Here is a 19,928-nt window from a genome sequence, read left to right on the forward strand (position 1 = left end):
CTCTCTCTACCCCTCCCTCTCTCTACCCCTCCCTCTCTCTACCCCTCTCTACCTCTCTCTACCTCTCTCTACCTCTCTCTACCTCTCTCTACCTCTCTCTACCTCTCTCTACCTCTCTCTACCTCTCTCTACCTCTCTCTACCTCTCTCTACCTCTCTCTACCTCTCTCTACCTCTCTCTACCTCTCTCTACCGCTCTCTACAACTCTCTCTCTCGCTCTCTCTCTGTCTCTCTCTACCTCTCTCTCTCTCTCGCTCTCTCTCTCTCTCTACCTCTCTCTCTCTCTCTACCCCTCTCTCTCTCTACTCCTCTCTCTCTCTACCCCTCTCTCTCTCTACCCCTCTCTCTCTCTACCCCTCTCTCTCTCTACCCCTCTCTCTCTCTACCCTCTCTCTCTCTACCCCTCTCTCTCTCTACCCCTCTCTCTCTCTACCCCTCTCTCTCTCTACCCCTCTCTCTCTATACCCCTCTCTCTCTCTCTACCCCTCTCTCTCTCTCTCCCCCTCTCTCTCTCTACCCCTCTCTACCCCTCTCAATCTCTCTCTCTCTACCCCTCTCTCTCTCTCTCTACCCCTCTCTCTCTCTCTCTACCCCTCTCTCTCTCTCTCTACCCCTCTCTCTCTCTACCTCTCTCTCTCACTACCACTCTCTCTCTACACCTCTCTGTCTTTACCTCTCTCTCTCTCTACCTGTCTCTCTCTCTACCTCTCTCTCTCTCTACCCCTCTCTCTCTCTACCCCTCTCTCTCTCTACCCCTCTCTCTCTCCACCCCTCTCTCTCTCCACCCCTCTCTCTCTCCACCCCTCTCTCTCTCCACCCCTCTCTCTCTCCACCCCTCTCTCTCTCCACCCCTCTCTCTCTCCACCCCTCTCTCTCTCCACCCCTCTCTCTCTCCACCCCTCTCTCTCTCCACCCCTCTCTCTCTCCACCCCTCTCTCTCTCCACCCTCTCTCTCTCCACCCCTCTCTCTCTCCACCCCTCTCTCTCTCTCCCCCTCTCTCTCTCTACCCCTCTCTCTCTACCCCTCTCTCCCTCTCTCCCTACCCCTCTATCCCTCTACCCCTCTATCTCTCTCTCTCTCTACCCCTCTCTCTCTCTCTCTCTCGCACGCTCTGTACACCTCAAATGAGGCACCCGTCGGTGTGAAACTTTACTCGCGCATTACACTTCATTTTGCTGCAGTTGCTGCGATGCGTTTCGAGGTTAAATCAATCCTGTCTGGTCGTGTGCACATTCGGACACTGTTGGAGGAACGAAGACAAATCATTAAAGTTATACAATCTCCCTTTTGGGTGCAGAGAAAGACAGCTTTATTAGAAAACGGACACATTACGCTTCACATCAGGTTGCGTTCCAATTACCCCGTTTCCTGGAAAAGAAAAAGGTGTTCCGTTCGCAAGCAGCTTACTTTCAGCTCGCTTCATTCAAAGTGCTCAAGCCGGTGTGTGTGTGTGTGTGTGTGTGTGTGTGTGTGTGTGTGTGTGTGTGTGTGTGTGTGTGTGTGTGTGTGTGTGTGTGTGTGTGTGTGTGTGTGTGTGTGTGTGTGTGTGTGTGTGTGTGTGTGTGTGTGTGTGTGTGTGTGTGTGTGTGTGTGTGTGTGTGTGTGTGTGTGTGTGTGTGTGTGTGTGTGTGTGTGTGTGTGTGTGTGTGTGTGTGTGTGTGTGTGGCCGTCCAGGGCGTAAAATTGTTAATATCTGAGTTTTTGACGTCGAATGTTCAGTTTATTATGAGAATATGGAGAACAATTAATAATTGGCTCCGTCACAGTAACGACAAATAGGTCTGTTAGACCTGAGATCTGTCTGTGCAAGATGGTGGACTTATTTGTGTATTCATAATCACTTCCGTGTTTCTATTTTTTTTGAAAATAATTTGAGCTTTTGTCATCAAATTTTCAACAAACCCTTGTCATGAGTATGGAGAACGGCAGGTAACAAATTTTACATTTTTTTTTTTGGTTCAGCCGTTTTCAAGTTTAATTTGAGTACAAAGCCGACGTAGAAGCATCGTTTAGTTTAAGCAGCCATCTACTATTGTGATCGACTCGTCTTACATTCACAAATCAAATGAAGCGTGCTGACAAATGAGTTTAGCAGAAGCTTTTTTTCCCCCCCAACGAAGAAATCCCACACCTGTGATCGCAAGTGAAAATGAACACTTGGTGGCAACAACAGCTACTGAACCAGAAGATGTACCACCTACTGAGCCAGAAGATGTACCACCTACTGAGCCAGAAGATGTACCACCTACTGAGCCAGAAGATGTACCACCTACTGAGCCAGAAGATGTACCACCTACAGAGCCAGAAGATGTACCACCTACTGAACCAGAAGATGTACCACCTACTGAACCAGAAGATGTACCACCTACTGAACCAGAAGATGCACCACCTACTGAACCAGAAGATGTACCACCTACTGAGCCAGAAGATGTACCACCTACTGAACCAGAAGATGTACCACCTACTGAACCAGAAGATGTACCACCTACTGAACCAGAAGATGTACCACCTACTGAACCAGAAGATGTACCACCTACTGAGCCAGAAGATGTACCACCTACTGAACCAGAAGATGTACCACCTACTGAGCCAGAAGATGTACCACCAACTGAACCAGAAGATGTACCACCTACTGAACCAGAAGATGTACCACCTACTGAGCCAGAAGATGTACCTCCTACTGAACCAGAAGATGTACCACCTACTGAGCCAGAAGATGTACCACCTACTGAGCCAGAAGATGTACCACCTACTGAACCAGAAGATGTACCACCTACTGAGCCAGAAGATGTACCACCTACTGAGCCAGAAGATGTACCACCTACTGAGCCAGAAGATGTACCACCTACTGAGCCAGAAGATGTACCACCTACTGAGCCAGAAGATGTACCACCTACTGAGCCAGAAGATGTACCACCTACTGAACCAGAAGATGTACCACCTACTGAACCAGAAGATGTACCACCTACTGAGCCAGAAGATGTACCACCAACTGAACCAGAAGATGTACCACCTACTGAACCAGAAGATGTACCACCTACTGAGCCAGAAGATGTACCACCTACTGAGCCAGAAGATGTACCTCCTACTGAGCCAGAAGATGTACCACCTACTGAGCCAGAAGATGTACCACCTACTGAACCAGAAGATGTACCTCCTACTGAACCAGAAGATGTACCACCTACTGAGCCAGAAGATGTACCACCTACTGAGCCAGAAGATGTACCACCAACTGAACCAGAAGATGTACCACCTACTGAACCAGAAGATGTACCACCTACTGAGCCAGAAGATGTACCACCTACTGAGCCAGAAGATGTACCTCCTACTGAGCCAGAAGATGTACCACCTACTGAGCCAGAAGATGTACCACCTACTGAACCAGAAGATGTACCTCCTACTGAACCAGAAGATGTACCACCTACTGAGCCAGAAGATGTACCACCTACTGAGCCAGAAGATGTACCACCTACTGAGCCAGAAGATGTACCACCAACTGAACCAGAAGATGTACCACCTACTGAACCAGAAGATGTACCACCTACTGAACCAGAAGATGTACCACCTACTGAACCAGAAGATGTACCACCTACTGAACCAGAAGATGTACCTCCTACTGAACCAGAAGATGTACCACCTACTGAACCAGAAGATGTACCACCTACTGAACCAGAAGATGTACCTCCTACTGAACCAGAAGATGTACCACCTACTGAACCAGAAGATGTACCACCTACTGAACCAGAAGATGTACCACCTACTGAGCCAGAAGATGTACCACCTACTGAACCAGAAGATGTACCACCTACTGAACCAGAAGATGTACCTCCTACTGAACCAGAAGATGTACCACCTACTGAACCAGAAGATGTACCACCTACTGAACCAGAAGATGTACCACCTACTGAGCCAGAAGATGTACCACCTACTGAGCCAGAAGATGTACCACCAACTGAACCAGAAGATGTACCACCTACTGAACCAGAAGATGTACCACCTACTGAGCCAGAAGATGTACCACCTACTGAGCCAGAAGATGTACCACCTACTGAGCCAGAAGATGTACCACCTACTGAACCAGAAGATGTACCACCTACTGAACCAGAAGATGTACCTCCTACTGAACCAGAAGATGTACCACCTACTGAACCAGAAGATGTACCACCTACTGAACCAGAAGATGTACCACCTACTGAACCAGAAGATGTACCACCTACTGAGCCAGAAGATGTACCACCTACTGAGCCAGAAGATGTACCAGCTACTGAGCCAGAAGATGTACCACCTACTGAGCCAGAAGATGTACCACCTACTGAGCCAGAAGATGTACCACCTACTGAGCCAGAAGATGTACCACCTACAGAGCCAGAAGATGTACCACCTACTGAACCAGAAGATGTACCACCTACTGAACCAGAAGATGTACCACCTACTGAACCAGAAGATGTACCACCTACTGAACCAGAAGATGTACCACCTACTGAACCAGAAGATGTACCACCTACTGAACCAGAAGATGTACCACCTACTGAGCCAGAAGATGTACCACCAACTGAACCAGAAGATGTACCACCTACTGAACCAGAAGATGTACCACCTACTGAGCCAGAAGATGTACCTCCTACTGAACCAGAAGATGTACCACCTACTGAGCCAGAAGATGTACCACCTACTGAGCCAGAAGATGTACCACCTACTGAACCAGAAGATGTACCACCTACTGAGCCAGAAGATGTACCACCTACTGAGCCAGAAGATGTACCACCTACTGAACCAGAAGATGTACCACCTACTGAACCAGAAGATGTACCACCTACTGAACCAGAAGATGTACCACCTACTGAACCAGAAGATGTACCACCTACTGAACCAGAAGATGTACCACCTACTGAACCAGAAGATGTACCACCTACTGAACCAGAAGATGTACCACCTACTGAGCCAGAAGATGTACCACCTACTGAACCAGAAGATGTACCACCTACTGAACCAGAAGATGTACCACCTACTGAACCAGAAGATGTACCACCTACTGAACCAGAAGATGTACCACCTACTGAGCCAGAAGATGTACCACCTACTGAGCCAGAAGATGTACCACCTACTGAACCAGAAGATGTACCACCTACTGAACCAGAAGATGTACCACCTACTGAGCCAGAAGATGTACCACCAACTGAACCAGAAGATGTACCACCTACTGAACCAGAAGATGTACCACCTACTGAGCCAGAAGATGTACCACCTACTGAGCCAGAAGATGTACCTCCTACTGAGCCAGAAGAGTTATGTACCGACTCACTGAGCCAGAAGATGTACCACCTACTGAACCAGAAGATGTACCTCCTACTGAACCAGAAGATGTACCACCTACTGAGCCAGAAGATGTACCACCCTGACTGAGCCAGAAGATGTACCACCAACTGAACCAGAAGATGTACCACCTACTGAACCAGAAGATGTACCACCTACTGAGCCAGAAGATGTACCACCTACTGAGCCAGAAGATGTACCTCCTACTGAGCCAGAAGATGTACCACCTACTGAGCCAGAAGATGTACCACCTACTGAACCAGAAGATGTACCTCCTACTGAACCAGAAGATGTACCACCTACTGAGCCAGAAGATGTACCACCTACTGAGCCAGAAGATGTACCACCTACTGAGCCAGAAGATGTACCACCAACTGAACCAGAAGATGTACCACCTACTGAACCAGAAGATGTACCACCTACTGAACCAGAAGATGTACCACCTACTGAACCAGAAGATGTACCACCTACTGAACCAGAAGATGTACCTCCTACTGAACCAGAAGATGTACCACCTACTGAACCAGAAGATGTACCACCTACTGAACCAGAAGATGTACCTCCTACTGAACCAGAAGATGTACCACCTACTGAACCAGACCAGATGTACCACCTACTGAACCAGAAGATGTACCACCTACTGAGCCAGAAGATGTACCACCTACTGAACCAGAAGATGTACCACCTACTGAACCAGAAGATGTACCTCCTACTGAACCAGAAGATGTACCACCTACTGAACCAGAAGATGTACCACCTACTGAACCAGAAGATGTACCACCTACTGAGCCAGAAGATGTACCACCTACTGAGCCAGAAGATGTACCACCAACTGAACCAGAAGATGTACCACCTACTGAACCAGAAGATGTACCACCTACTGAGCCAGAAGATGTACCACCTACTGAGCCAGAAGATGTACCACCTACTGAGCCAGAAGATGTACCACCTACTGAACCAGAAGATGTACCACCTACTGAACCAGAAGATGTACCTCCTACTGAACCAGAAGATGTACCACCTACTGAACCAGAAGATGTACCACCTACTGAACCAGAAGATGTACCACCTACTGAACCAGAAGATGTACCACCTACTGAGCCAGAAGATGATACCAGAAGATGTACCACCTACTGAGCCAGAAGATGTACCACCTACTGAGCCAGAAGATGTACCACCTACTGAGCCAGAAGATGTACCACCTACTGAGCCAGAAGATGTACCACCTACTGAGCCAGAAGATGTACCACCTACTGAGCCAGAAGATGTACCACCTACTGAGCCAGAAGATGTACCACCTACTGAACCAGAAGATGTACCACCTACTGAACCAGAAGATGTACCACCTACTGAACCAGAAGATGTACCACCTACTGAACCAGAAGATGTACCACCTACTGAACCAGAAGATGTACCACCTACTGAACCAGAAGATGTACCACCTACTGAACCAGAAGATGTACCACCTACTGAACCAGAAGATGTACCACCTACTGAACCAGAAGATGTACCACCTACTGAACCAGAAGATGTACCACCTACTGAACCAGAAGATGTACCACCTACTGAGCCAGAAGATGTACCACCAACTGAACCAGAAGATGTACCACCTACTGAACCAGAAGATGTACCACCTACTGAGCCAGAAGATGTACCTCCTACTGAACCAGAAGATGTACCACCTACTGAGCCAGAAGATGTACCACCTACTGAGCCAGAAGATGTACCACCTACTGAACCAGAAGATGTACCACCTACTGAGCCAGAAGATGTACCACCTACTGAGCCAGAAGATGTACCACCTACTGAGCCAGAAGATGTACCACCTACTGAGCCAGAAGATGTACCACCTACTGAACCAGAAGATGTACCACCTACTGAACCAGAAGATGTACCACCTACTGAACCAGAAGATGTACCACCTACTGAACCAGAAGATGTACCACCTACTGAACCAGAAGATGTACCACCTACTGAACCAGAAGATGTACCACCTACTGAACCAGAAGATGTACCACCTACTGAACCAGAAGATGTACCACCTACTGAACCAGAAGATGTACCACCTACTGAGCCAGAAGATGTACCACCTACTGAGCCAGAAGATGTACCACCTACTGAACCAGAAGATGTACCACCTACTGAACCAGAAGATGTACCACCTACTGAACCAGAAGATGTACCACCTACTGAACCAGAAGATGTACCACCTACTGAACCAGAAGATGTACCACCTACTGAACCAGAAGATGTACCACCTACTGAAGCCAGAAGATGTACCACCTACTGAGCCAGAAGATGTACCACCTACTGAGCCAGAAGATGTACCACCTACTGAACCAGAAGATGTACCACCTACTGAGCCAGAAGATGTACCACCTACTGAACCAGAAGATGTACCACCTACTGAACCAGAAGATGTACCACCTACTGAACCAGAAGATGTACCACCTACTGAAGTACCACCTACTGAACCAGAAGATGTACCACCTACTGAACCAGAAGATGTACCACCTACTGAGCCAGAAGATGTACCACCTACTGAGCCAGAAGATGTACCACCTACTGAGCCAGAAGATGTACCACCTACTGAGCCAGAAGATGTACCACCTACTAGCCAGAAGATGTACCACCTACTGAGCCAGAAGATGTACCACCTACTGAACCAGAAGATGTACCACCTACTGAACCAGAAGATGTACCACCTACTGAGCCAGAAGATGTACCACCTACTGAACCAGAAGATGTACCACCTACTGAACCAGAAGATGTACCACCTACTGAGACCAGAAGATGTACCACCCTACCACCTACCTGAACCAGAAGATGTACCACCTACTGAACCAGAAGATGTACCACCTACTGAACCAGAAGATGTACCACCTACTACAGAAGATGTACCACCTACTGAACCAGAAGATGTACACTACCAGAAGATGTCCAGAAGATGTACCACCTACTGAACCAGAAGATGTACCACCTACTGAACCAGAAGATGTACCACCTACCTGAGAACCAGAAGATGTACCACCTACTGAGCCAGAAGATGTACCACCTACTGAGCCAGAAGATGTACCACCTACTGAGCCAGAAGATGTACCACCTACTGAACCAGAAGATGTACCACCTACTGAACCAGAAGATGTACCACCTACTGAGCCAGAAGATGTACCACCTACTGAGCCAGAAGATGTACCACCTACTGAGCCAGAAGATGTACCACCTACTGAGCCAGAAGATGTACCACCTACTGAGCCAGAAGATGTACCACCTACTGAGCCAGAAGATGTACCACCTACTGAACCAGAAGATGTACCACCTACTGAACCAGAAGATGTACCACCTACTGAGCCAGAAGATGTACCACCAACTGAACCAGAAGATGTACCACCTACTGAACCAGAAGATGTACCACCTACTGAGCCAGAAGATGTACCACCTACTGAGCCAGAAGATGTACCTCCTACTGAGCCAGAAGATGTACCACCTACTGAGCCAGAAGATGTACCACCTACTGAACCAGAAGATGTACCTCCTACTGAACCAGAAGATGTACCACCTACTGAGCCAGAAGATGTACCACCTACTGAGCCAGAAGATGTACCACCTACTGAGCCAGAAGATGTACCACCAACTGAACCAGAAGATGTACCACCTACTGAGCCAGAAGATGTACCTCCTACTGAGCCAGAAGATGTACCACCTACTGAGCCAGAAGATGTACCACCTACTGAACCAGAAGATGTACCACCTACTGAACCAGAAGATGTACCTCCTACTGAACCAGAAGATGTACCACCTACTGAACCAGAAGATGTACCACCTACTGAACCAGAAGATGTACCACCTACTGAACCAGAAGATGTACCTCCTACTGAACCAGAAGATGTACCACCTACTGAACCAGAAGATGTACCACCTACTGAACCAGAAGATGTACCACCTACTGAGCCAGAAGATGTACCACCTACTGAACCAGAAGATGTACCACCTACTGAACCAGAAGATGTACCTCCTACTGAACCAGAAGATGTACCACCTACTGAACCAGAAGATGTACCACCTACTGAACCAGAAGATGTACCACCTACTGAGCCAGAAGATGTACCACCTACTGAGCCAGAAGATGTACCACCAACTGAACCAGAAGATGTACCACCTACTGAACCAGAAGATGTACCACCTACTGAGCCAGAAGATGTACCTCCTACTGAGCCAGAAGATGTACCACCTACTGAGCCAGAAGATGTACCACCTACTGAACCAGAAGATGTACCACCTACTGAACCAGAAGATGTACCTCCTACTGAACCAGAAGATGTACCACCTACTGAACCAGAAGATGTACCACCTACTGAACCAGAAGATGTACCACCTACTGAACCAGAAGATGTACCACCTACTGAGCCAGAAGATGTACCACCTACTGAGCCAGAAGATGTACCAGCTACTGAGCCAGAAGATGTACCACCTACTGAGCCAGAAGATGTACCACCTACTGAGCCAGAAGATGTACCACCTACTGAGCCAGAAGATGTACCACCTACAGAGCCAGAAGATGTACCACCTACTGAACCAGAAGATGTACCACCTACTGAACCAGAAGATGTACCACCTACTGAACCAGAAGATGTACCACCTACTGAACCAGAAGATGTACCACCTACTGAACCAGAAGATGTACCACCTACTGAACCAGAAGATGTACCACCTACTGAGCCAGAAGATGTACCACCTACTGAACCAGAAGATGTACCACCTACTGAGCCAGAAGATGTACCACCAACTGAACCAGAAGATGTACCACCTACTGAACCAGAAGATGTACCACCTACTGAGCCAGAAGATGTACCTCCTACTGAACCAGAAGATGTACCACCTACTGAGCCAGAAGATGTACCACCTACTGAGCCAGAAGATGTACCACCTACTGAGCCAGAAGATGTACCACCTACTGAGCCAGAAGATGTACCACCTACTGAACCAGAAGATGTACCACCTACTGAACCAGAAGATGTACCACCTACTGAGCCAGAAGATGTACCACCAACTGAACCAGAAGATGTACCACCTACTGAACCAGAAGATGTACCACCTACTGAGCCAGAAGATGTACCTCCTACTGAACCAGAAGATGTACCACCTACTGAGCCAGAAGATGTACCACCTACTGAACCAGAAGATGTACCTCCTACTGAACCAGAAGATGTACCACCTACTGAGCCAGAAGATGTACCTCCTACTGAGCCAGAAGATGTACCACCTACTGAGCCAGAAGATGTACCACCAACTGAACCAGAAGATGTACCACCTACTGAACCAGAAGATGTACCACCTACTGAGCCAGAAGATGTACCACCTACTGAACCAGAAGATGTACCTCCTACTGAGCCAGAAGATGTACCACCTACTGAACCAGAAGATGTACCTCCTACTGAACCAGAAGATGTACCACCTACTGAGCCAGAAGATGTACCACCTACTGAGCCAGAAGATGTACCTCCTACTGAACCAGAAGATGTACCACCTACTGAGCCAGAAGATGTACCACCTACTGAGCCAGAAGATGTACCTCCTACTGAGCCAGAAGATGTACCACCTACTGAGCCAGAAGATGTACCACCAACTGAACCAGAAGATGTACCACCAACTGAACCAGAAGATGTACCACCTACTGAACCAGAAGATGTACCACCTACTGAACCAGAAGATGTACCACCTACTGAGCCAGAAGATGTACCTCCTACTGAGCCAGAAGATGTACCACCTACTGAGCCAGAAGATGTACCACCAACTGAACCAGAAGATGTACCACCAACTGAACCAGAAGATGTACCTCCTACTGAGCCAGAAGATGTACCACCTACTGAGCCAGAAGATGTACCACCTACTGAACCAGAAGATGTACCACCTACTGAACCAGAAGATGTACCTCCTACTGAACCAGAAGATGTACCACCTACTGAACCAGAAGATGTACCACCTACTGAACCAGAAGATGTACCACCTACTGAACCAGAAGATGTACCACCTACTGAGCCAGAAGATGTACCACCTACTGAACCAGAAGATGTACCTCCTACTGAACCAGAAGATGTACCACCTACTGAGCCAGAAGATGTACCACCTACTGAGCCAGAAGATGTACCTCCTACTGAACCAGAAGATGTACCACCTACTGAGCCAGAAGATGTACCACCTACTGAACCAGAAGATGTACCTCCTACTGAACCAGAAGATGTACCACCTACTGAGCCAGAAGATGTACCACCTACTGAGCCAGAAGATGTACCACCAACTGAACCAGAAGATGTACCACCTACTGAACCAGAAGATGTACCACCTACTGAACCAGAAGATGTACCACCTACTGAACCAGAAGATGTACCTCCTACTGAACCAGAAGATGTACCACCTACTGAACCAGAAGATGTACCACCTACTGAACCAGAAGATGTACCACCTACTGAACCAGAAGATGTACCACCTACTGAACCAGAAGATGTACCACCTACTGAGCCAGAAGATGTACCACCTACAGAACCAGAAGATGTACCACCTACTGAGCCAGAAGATGTACCACCTACTGAACCAGAAGATGTACCGCCTACTGAACCAGAAGATGTACCGCCTACTGAACCAGAAGATGTACCGCCGACTGAGCCAGAAGATGTACCACCTACTGAGCCAGAAGATGTACCACCTACTGAACCAGAAGATGTACCACCTACTGAACCAGAAGATGTACCACCTACTGAACCAGAAGATGTACCACCTACTGAACCAGAAGATGTACCACCTACTGAACCAGAAGATGTACCACCTACTGAACCAGAAGATGTACCACCTACTGAACCAGAAGATGTACCACCTACTGAACCAGAAGATGTACCACCTACTGAGCCAGAAGATGTACCACCTACTGAGCCAGAAGATGTACCACCTACTGAGCCAGAAGATGTACCACCTACTGAGCCAGAAGATGTACCACCTACTGAGCCAGAAGATGTACCACCTACTGAACCAGAAGATGTACCACCTACTGAACCAGAAGATGTACCACCTACTGAACCAGAAGATGTACCACCTACTGAACCAGAAGATGTACCACCTACTGAACCAGAAGATGTACCACCTACTGAACCAGAAGATGTACCACCTACTGAACCAGAAGATTTACCACCTACTGAACCAGAAGATGTACCACCTACTGAACCAGAAGATGTACCACCTACTGAACCAGAAGATGTACCTCCTACTGAACCAGAAGATTTACCACCTACTGAACCAGAAGATGTACCACCTACTGAACCAGAAGATGTACCACCTACTGAACCAGAAGATGTACCTCCTACTGAGCCAGAAGATGTACCACCTACTGAGCCAGAAGATGTACCTCCTACTGAGCCAGAAGATGTACCACCTACTGAGCCAGAAGATGTACCACCTACTGAACCAGAAGATGTACCTCCTACTGAACCAGAAGATGTACCACCTACTGAGCCAGAAGATGTACCACCTACTGAGCCAGAAGATGTACCACCAACTGAACCAGAAGATGTACCACCTACTGAACCAGAAGATGTACCACCTACTGAGCCAGAAGATGTACCTCCTACTGAGCCAGAAGATGTACCACCTACTGAGCCAGAAGATGTACCACCTACTGAACCAGAAGATGTACCACCTACTGAACCAGAAGATGTACCTCCTACTGAACCAGAAGATGTACCACCTACTGAACCAGAAGATGTACCACCTACTGAACCAGAAGATGTACCACCTACTGAACCAGAAGATGTACCACCTACTGAACCAGAAGATGTACCACCTACTGAGCCAGAAGATGTACCACCTACAGAACCAGAAGATGTACCACCTACTGAGCCAGAAGATGTACCACCTACTGAACCAGAAGATGTACCGCCTACTGAACCAGAAGATGTACCGCCTACTGAACCAGAAGATGTACCACCTACTGAGCCAGAAGATGTACCACCTACTGAGCCAGAAGATGTACCACCTACTGAACCAGAAGATGTACCACCTACTGAACCAGAAGATGTACCACCTACTGAACCAGAAGATGTACCACCTACTGAGCCAGAAGATGTACCACCTACAGAACCAGAAGATGTACCACCTACTGAGCCAGAAGATGTACCACCTACTGAACCAGAAGATGTACCGCCTACTGAACCAGAAGATGTACCGCCTACTGAACCAGAAGATGTACCACCGACTGAGCCAGAAGATGTACCACCTACTGAGCCAGAAGATGTACCACCTACTGAACCAGAAGATGTACCACCTACTGAACCAGAAGATGTACCACCTACTGAACCAGAAGATGTACCACCTACTGAACCAGAAGATGTACCACCTACTGAACCAGAAGATGTACCACCTACTGAACCAGAAGATGTACCACCTACTGAGCCAGAAGATGTACCACCTACTGAGCCAGAAGATGTACCACCTACAGAACCAGAAGATGTACCACCTACTGAGCCAGAAGATGTACCACCTACTGAACCAGAAGATGTACCGCCTACTGAACCAGAAGATGTACCGCCTACTGAACCAGAAGATGTACCACCGACTGAGCCAGAAGATGTACCACCTACTGAGCCAGAAGATGTACCTCCTACTGAACCAGAAGATGTACCACCTACTGAACCAGAAGATGTACCACCTACTGAACCAGAAGATGTACCACCTACTGAACCAGAAGATGTACCACCTACTGAGCCAGAAGATGTACCACCTACTGAGCCAGAAGATGTACCACCTACTGAGCCAGAAGATGTACCACCTACTGAGCCAGAAGATGTACCACCTACTGAGCCAGAAGATGTACCACCTACTGAGCCAGAAGATGTACCACCTACTGAACCAGAAGATGTACCACCTACTGAACCAGAAGATGTACCACCTACTGAACCAGAAGATGTACCACCTACTGAACCAGAAGATGTACCACCTACTGAACCAGAAGATGTACCACCTACTGAACCAGAAGATGTACCACCTACTGAACCAGAAGATTTACCACCTACTGAACCAGAAGATGTACCACCTACTGAACCAGAAGATGTACCACCTACTGAACCAGAAGATGTACCACCTACTGAACCAGAAGATGTACCTCCTACTGAGCCAGAAGATGTACCACCTACTGAGCCAGAAGATGTACCTCCTACTGAGCCAGAAGATGTACCACCTACTGAGCCAGAAGATGTACCACCTACTGAACCAGAAGATGTACCTCCTACTGAACCAGAAGATGTACCACCTACTGAGCCAGAAGATGTACCACCTACTGAGCCAGAAGATGTACCACCAACTGAACCAGAAGATGTACCACCTACTGAACCAGAAGATGTACCACCTACTGAGCCAGAAGATGTACCTCCTACTGAGCCAGAAGATGTACCACCTACTGAGCCAGAAGATGTACCACCTACTGAACCAGAAGATGTACCTCCTACTGAACCAGAAGATGTACCACCTACTGAACCAGAAGATGTACCACCTACTGAACCAGAAGATGTACCACCTACTGAACCAGAAGATGTACCACCTACTGAACCAGAAGATGTACCACCTACTGAGCCAGAAGATGTACCACCTACAGAACCAGAAGATGTACCACCTACTGAGCCAGAAGATGTACCACCTACTGAACCAGAAGATGTACCGCCTACTGAACCAGAAGATGTACCGCCTACTGAACCAGAAGATGTACCACCTACTGACTGAACCAGAAGATGTACCACCTACTGAACCAGAAGATGTACCACCTACTGAACCAGAAGATGTACCACCTACTGAACCAGAAGATGTACCACCTACTGAACCAGAAGATGTACCACCTACTGAGCCAGAAAGAGCCAGAAGATGTACCACCTACTGAAGCCAGAAGATGTACCACCTACTGAACCAGAAGATGTACCGCCTACTGAACCAGAAGATGTACCGCCTACTGAACCAGAAGATGTACCACCTACTGAGCCAGAAGATGTACCACCTACTGAGCCAGAAGATGTACCACCTACTGAACCAGAAGATGTACCACCTACTGAACCAGAAGATGTACCACCTACTGAACCAGAAGATGTACCACCTACTGAGCCAGAAGATGTACCACCTACAGAACCAGAAGATGTACCACCTACTGAGCCAGAAGATGTACCACCTACTGAACCAGAAGATGTACCGCCTACTGAACCAGAAGATGTACCGCCTACTGAACCAGAAGATGTACCACCGACTGAGCCAGAAGATGTACCACCTACTGAGCCAGAAGATGTACCACCTACTGAACCAGAAGATGTACCACCTACTGAACCAGAAGATGTACCACCTACTGAACCAGAAGATGTACCACCTACTGAACCAGAAGATGTACCACCTACTGAACCAGAAGATGTACCACCTACTGAACCAGAAGATGTACCACCTACTGAACCAGAAGATGTACCACCTACTGAGCCAGAAGATGTACCACCTACAGAACCAGAAGATGTACCACCTACTGAGCCAGAAGATGTACCACCTACTGAACCAGAAGATGTACCGCCTACTGAACCAGAAGATGTACCGCCTACTGAACCAGAAGATGTACCACCGACTGAGCCAGAAGATGTACCACCTACTGAGCCAGAAGATGTACCACCTACTGAACCAGAAGATGTACCACCTACTGAACCAGAAGATGTACCACCTACTGAACCAGAAGATGTACCACCTACTGAACCAGAAGATGTACCACCTACTGAACCAGAAGATGTACCACCTACTGAACCAGAAGATGTACCACCTACTGAACCAGAAGATGTACCACCTACTGAACCAGAAGATGTACCACCTACTGCATAGGCCGTACATTTATAATCAGTCCCCAAGGGAACATGTGTTTCTTGAACTGTTGAATTAACATCAGTTCGTGATCCCTTTTTTTTAAGAGTTCACCATACTTACGCCGTATAATTCGGTGTGTATGGCACGTGGGGTTGCAGCGCGCGTGGGATTGCCTTCTATGCACTCCTCAACCGCTGTACAGAATGAGCTGAAATTTAGTGGTTGTACTTGGGGTGTGCCCAGGAAGGTGTCAGGCATTTAACAAAAAACAAAAACAATCATAATCATGGGATTGAGGAGTGGGGATGTAAATTCTTGATGTAAATGTGTTGATATTATTTGAGAGTGTATGACGAGTCCCAGATGTTTACAGTGATTACCTCCGCCACCGAAGGTGAAGGAGGTCATGTTTCACCACTTTCTGTCTGTGTTTGTGTACAGGATATCTCAAAAAGTTGCGGACGGACACGGATGAAATTTTGTGGACAGGTTCGATGTGTGAGAGAGAAGGACGAACTGATCAGATTTTGATGAAGATCCGGATCCAGATCCGACTACTAGAATTTTAAGTGATTCTTCAACATTCAGAGATAGGGCCAAAACCGATATACAGCACAATGTCTCAAAAAAGTTGTGGATGGATTCAGACAAAACTTGGTGAAACGGTCGGTTGTGTGGCCACGACGAATTGATTCAGTTTTGGTGAAGATCCGAATCCGGATGTGGATACGAGAATTATTTAATTAAGAAAGTGATCCTTCACCATTGAGAGATAGGGACAAAAACGATATATAACATGATATTTAAAAAGTGTATCGGGCCCGATATGTTCTCGTGGATCAGGCATTACGTGGCGGAGGTATGCGCTCCACCGAGTGCCATTCTGGAATTGTAACAGCGTCTCTGTTTGAAAAAACCTTAAAGAATTGAAAAGTACTTGGCTAATTTACACACATTCTCCATATTTTATGCACTCCTTAGTCCTAACTCACTGGACGAAGTAATTTGTAAAGCTGTCGCTGTACTCAAGGTGTGTACGGGAATGGTCTAAGTTGGGGTAGTCACCTCCAACTTAAAGATCCCAACCCCTCGCCCTTCCCCCACCCTACCGATGTTTCTTGACAGAATTTAGATTAAACTGGAAGGGCACTCGGTCGAGCGCATACCTCCGCCACGTAATGCCTGATCCACGAGAACATATCGGGCCCAATACATTTTTGATATATCATGTTATATATCGTTTTTGACCCTTTCTCTCAATGGTGAAGAATCACTTTCATAATTAAATAATTCTCGTATCCGGATCTTCGCCAAAACTGAATCAATTCGTCGTGGCCACACAGCCAACCGGTCCACCAAGTTTCGTCCGAATCCGTCCAAACTTTTTGAGATATTGTGCCTCTATCATTTTTGGCCCAATCCATCAATGGTGAAGAATCACTTGAAAAATTCTAGTAGTCGGATGGGGGATCTTCGCCAAAATCTAATCAGTTCGTCCTTGTCACACAGCGAACCTGCCCAGTAAATTTCATCCGAATCTGTCCACAAGTTTTTGAGATATCCTGTACACAAACAGACAGGCAGAGAGAGGTGAAAGCAACATCCTTCACCTTCGGTGGCAACGAGTGCTTCTTCATTAAACGTTGTCAATTTGATCATTACACGTAGTTGAACTCGTACAACAGAAATACAGCACTTCGATGACAACAAATCAGTAAACTTTACTAACACGTCCCAATTTACACCCAGAAATAAATATCAGAGGTTTTAAACGTGCATTTTGTGACCTAAAATGGCTGGGAATGCACGAGGGAGCATTAGATATCACCGGCGGATGGGGGCCTCGGCGGCCGTCATAACCCCGGCCCTTCAAGATTTTCATACCCCTACTTTGTATTTGGCACACAGGTATTTCAGAAATTGTGTAGAGTCCTGCCTCGAGCTTTAATACGGCTCAAAGTCAAACTTCAACAGCGAGATGACGGCACTGGATGTCTGCTCACCAATCATCAAAGTCTGTTAGATCTATGTCATTATCTGTTAAAAATAAATAAATAAATATATATATACACATATATATACACACACAAGTTACAAGGTCAAGCAAAATAGAGTTTGATTTGTTGAAAATAGGAAATTCGTCAAAAACAAAACGAGTCGTGTTACCCGAAACGAGGAACACCCTGAACGCGCCGACTACCCGGGTACGTGAACAGATCGCCGAGGAACCTGAGTCGGAGACGACGCGGTGATATTTTAACCGAGTGCTTCTTACATCGCAGGCGCATTGGCAGAGAAGGCCATGACATGATCAGATGTCAAAGCCATTGGCAGAGAAGGCCATGACATGATCAGATGTCAAAGCCACCTTGACAATGAATTTTTTTTTTCACATCACACCGAGCACTTCAAGACATTCAACGAAAGAAATAACGAACTGTAATAAAATCTCACCCACAAAAACGTGAACAGCCTTCGAGAGGAATTCCAACATGACGATAATAAAATTGACCATCACTATCGTTGAGAAGACGACGAGTGACACAATTGCACTAAAACACAAGACCGCACCCACAATTGTCCTCAAGGTTAACAACAACGTACCGACACACAGCCGTCCGATTATCCTGCAGCCCGCGATGGACGCGTGGACAACTGGGATCGTTTCTGACAGCTCTCCTTCGAACACGCTGCAATAGAAGGACGGACAACGTGGCAAACATGAACATTTCAAACAGACACCGTGTGAACATCACCCCGTTTGCACCATCCTCCCTCGGACCGCATGACAGGTCCTTAGGAACGTTACCAAATCACTTATTTTCACCATTTCATCAGCAAAATGATCAAAGACTCGTGTAGGAGCTCGTACATCGGGTAAAAACGAACAATGGCGCTCGATACGGCGAATACCTCCGTCGGGCTGATGTCCCAGTGTATCCCAGTGATCGGCTGCACTTGCAGACCCCAGTGACCCAAAATCAAGTTGGATTGTTCTCGTCACCGAACCAACCCATCCGCCAAGTTTCGGCGGAATCCGTCCATTACCGTTTGACATATTGTGCTGTCGAACATATTTTTAAATTTATTTAAACATACAATGTCTCGGCTCGTATCGGAGCGAACGCACAGAACATATAACAAGGGGAGCAGGGGACAAGAGGGATGGGAGAGGGAAGCAGAAAACAGTGGGGGAATAGACACACGAGGAGATCTGTGGAAGTGGGAGGGAGGGATGGGGCCGGGTACACGGGGGAAACAAGGAGGACACTCCAGGGATTTTGAGGAAGGAAAGCAGGGAATTTGAAGGTGGTGGGTTTGGGGTGGATTAACGGGCGTAGAAAAGATCATGGTTTTGGATGGGGAAAGATAAAAGATGGTGGAGAACAGCTACTTTGAAGACCCCGAGGGAAGAGTGGGATTGAAGTGAGTGTGGGAGTTTGTTCCAAAGGCGGGAAAATAGAGGAATAAAAGAGTGAAGGTGAGCAATGATTCGAGATTTTGGTAGTTTCACCAGAAGTGGGTTGCTGGCGGACCTTAAGTGCCCTGCGGAAATAGAGGGTGGGGGAGAGGGGGTCAACCACGTATACCCCCTTAATGAGCACAGATTTTGATGCGTCGATACACCTTCGTTAGGCATCAGATATGAAGATTGTGGTCAAGTTTCATCAAAATCGTGTGTTTGGTTCAAACGATAATGACTGGTGTTTACGGACTGACTGATTCACTGACTGACCGACACCTCCGGACA

The 19,928-nt window shown here is 47.3% G+C and overlaps 1 protein-coding gene across 1 annotated transcript in view; it reads right to left on the reverse strand.

Moving 5' to 3' along the window:
* Positions 1 to 19,928, reverse strand: part of EIF6 (eukaryotic translation initiation factor 6) — a 47,530-nt gene that overhangs the window by 24,839 nt on the left and 2,763 nt on the right. The window contains exon 2 of the mRNA XM_085887869.1: positions 18,782 to 18,867. Within this exon, the coding sequence (XP_085743995.1) occupies positions 18,782 to 18,867 (86 nt within the window). The remainder of the gene's footprint in view (positions 1 to 18,781; positions 18,868 to 19,928) is intronic.

This window comes from Eptatretus burgeri, chromosome 7, assembly GCF_056783735.1.
Source record: "Eptatretus burgeri isolate ZD-2024b chromosome 7, Ebu_testis_v1, whole genome shotgun sequence".
In the NCBI taxonomy this organism is placed as follows: domain Eukaryota; kingdom Metazoa; phylum Chordata; class Myxini; order Myxiniformes; family Myxinidae; genus Eptatretus; species Eptatretus burgeri.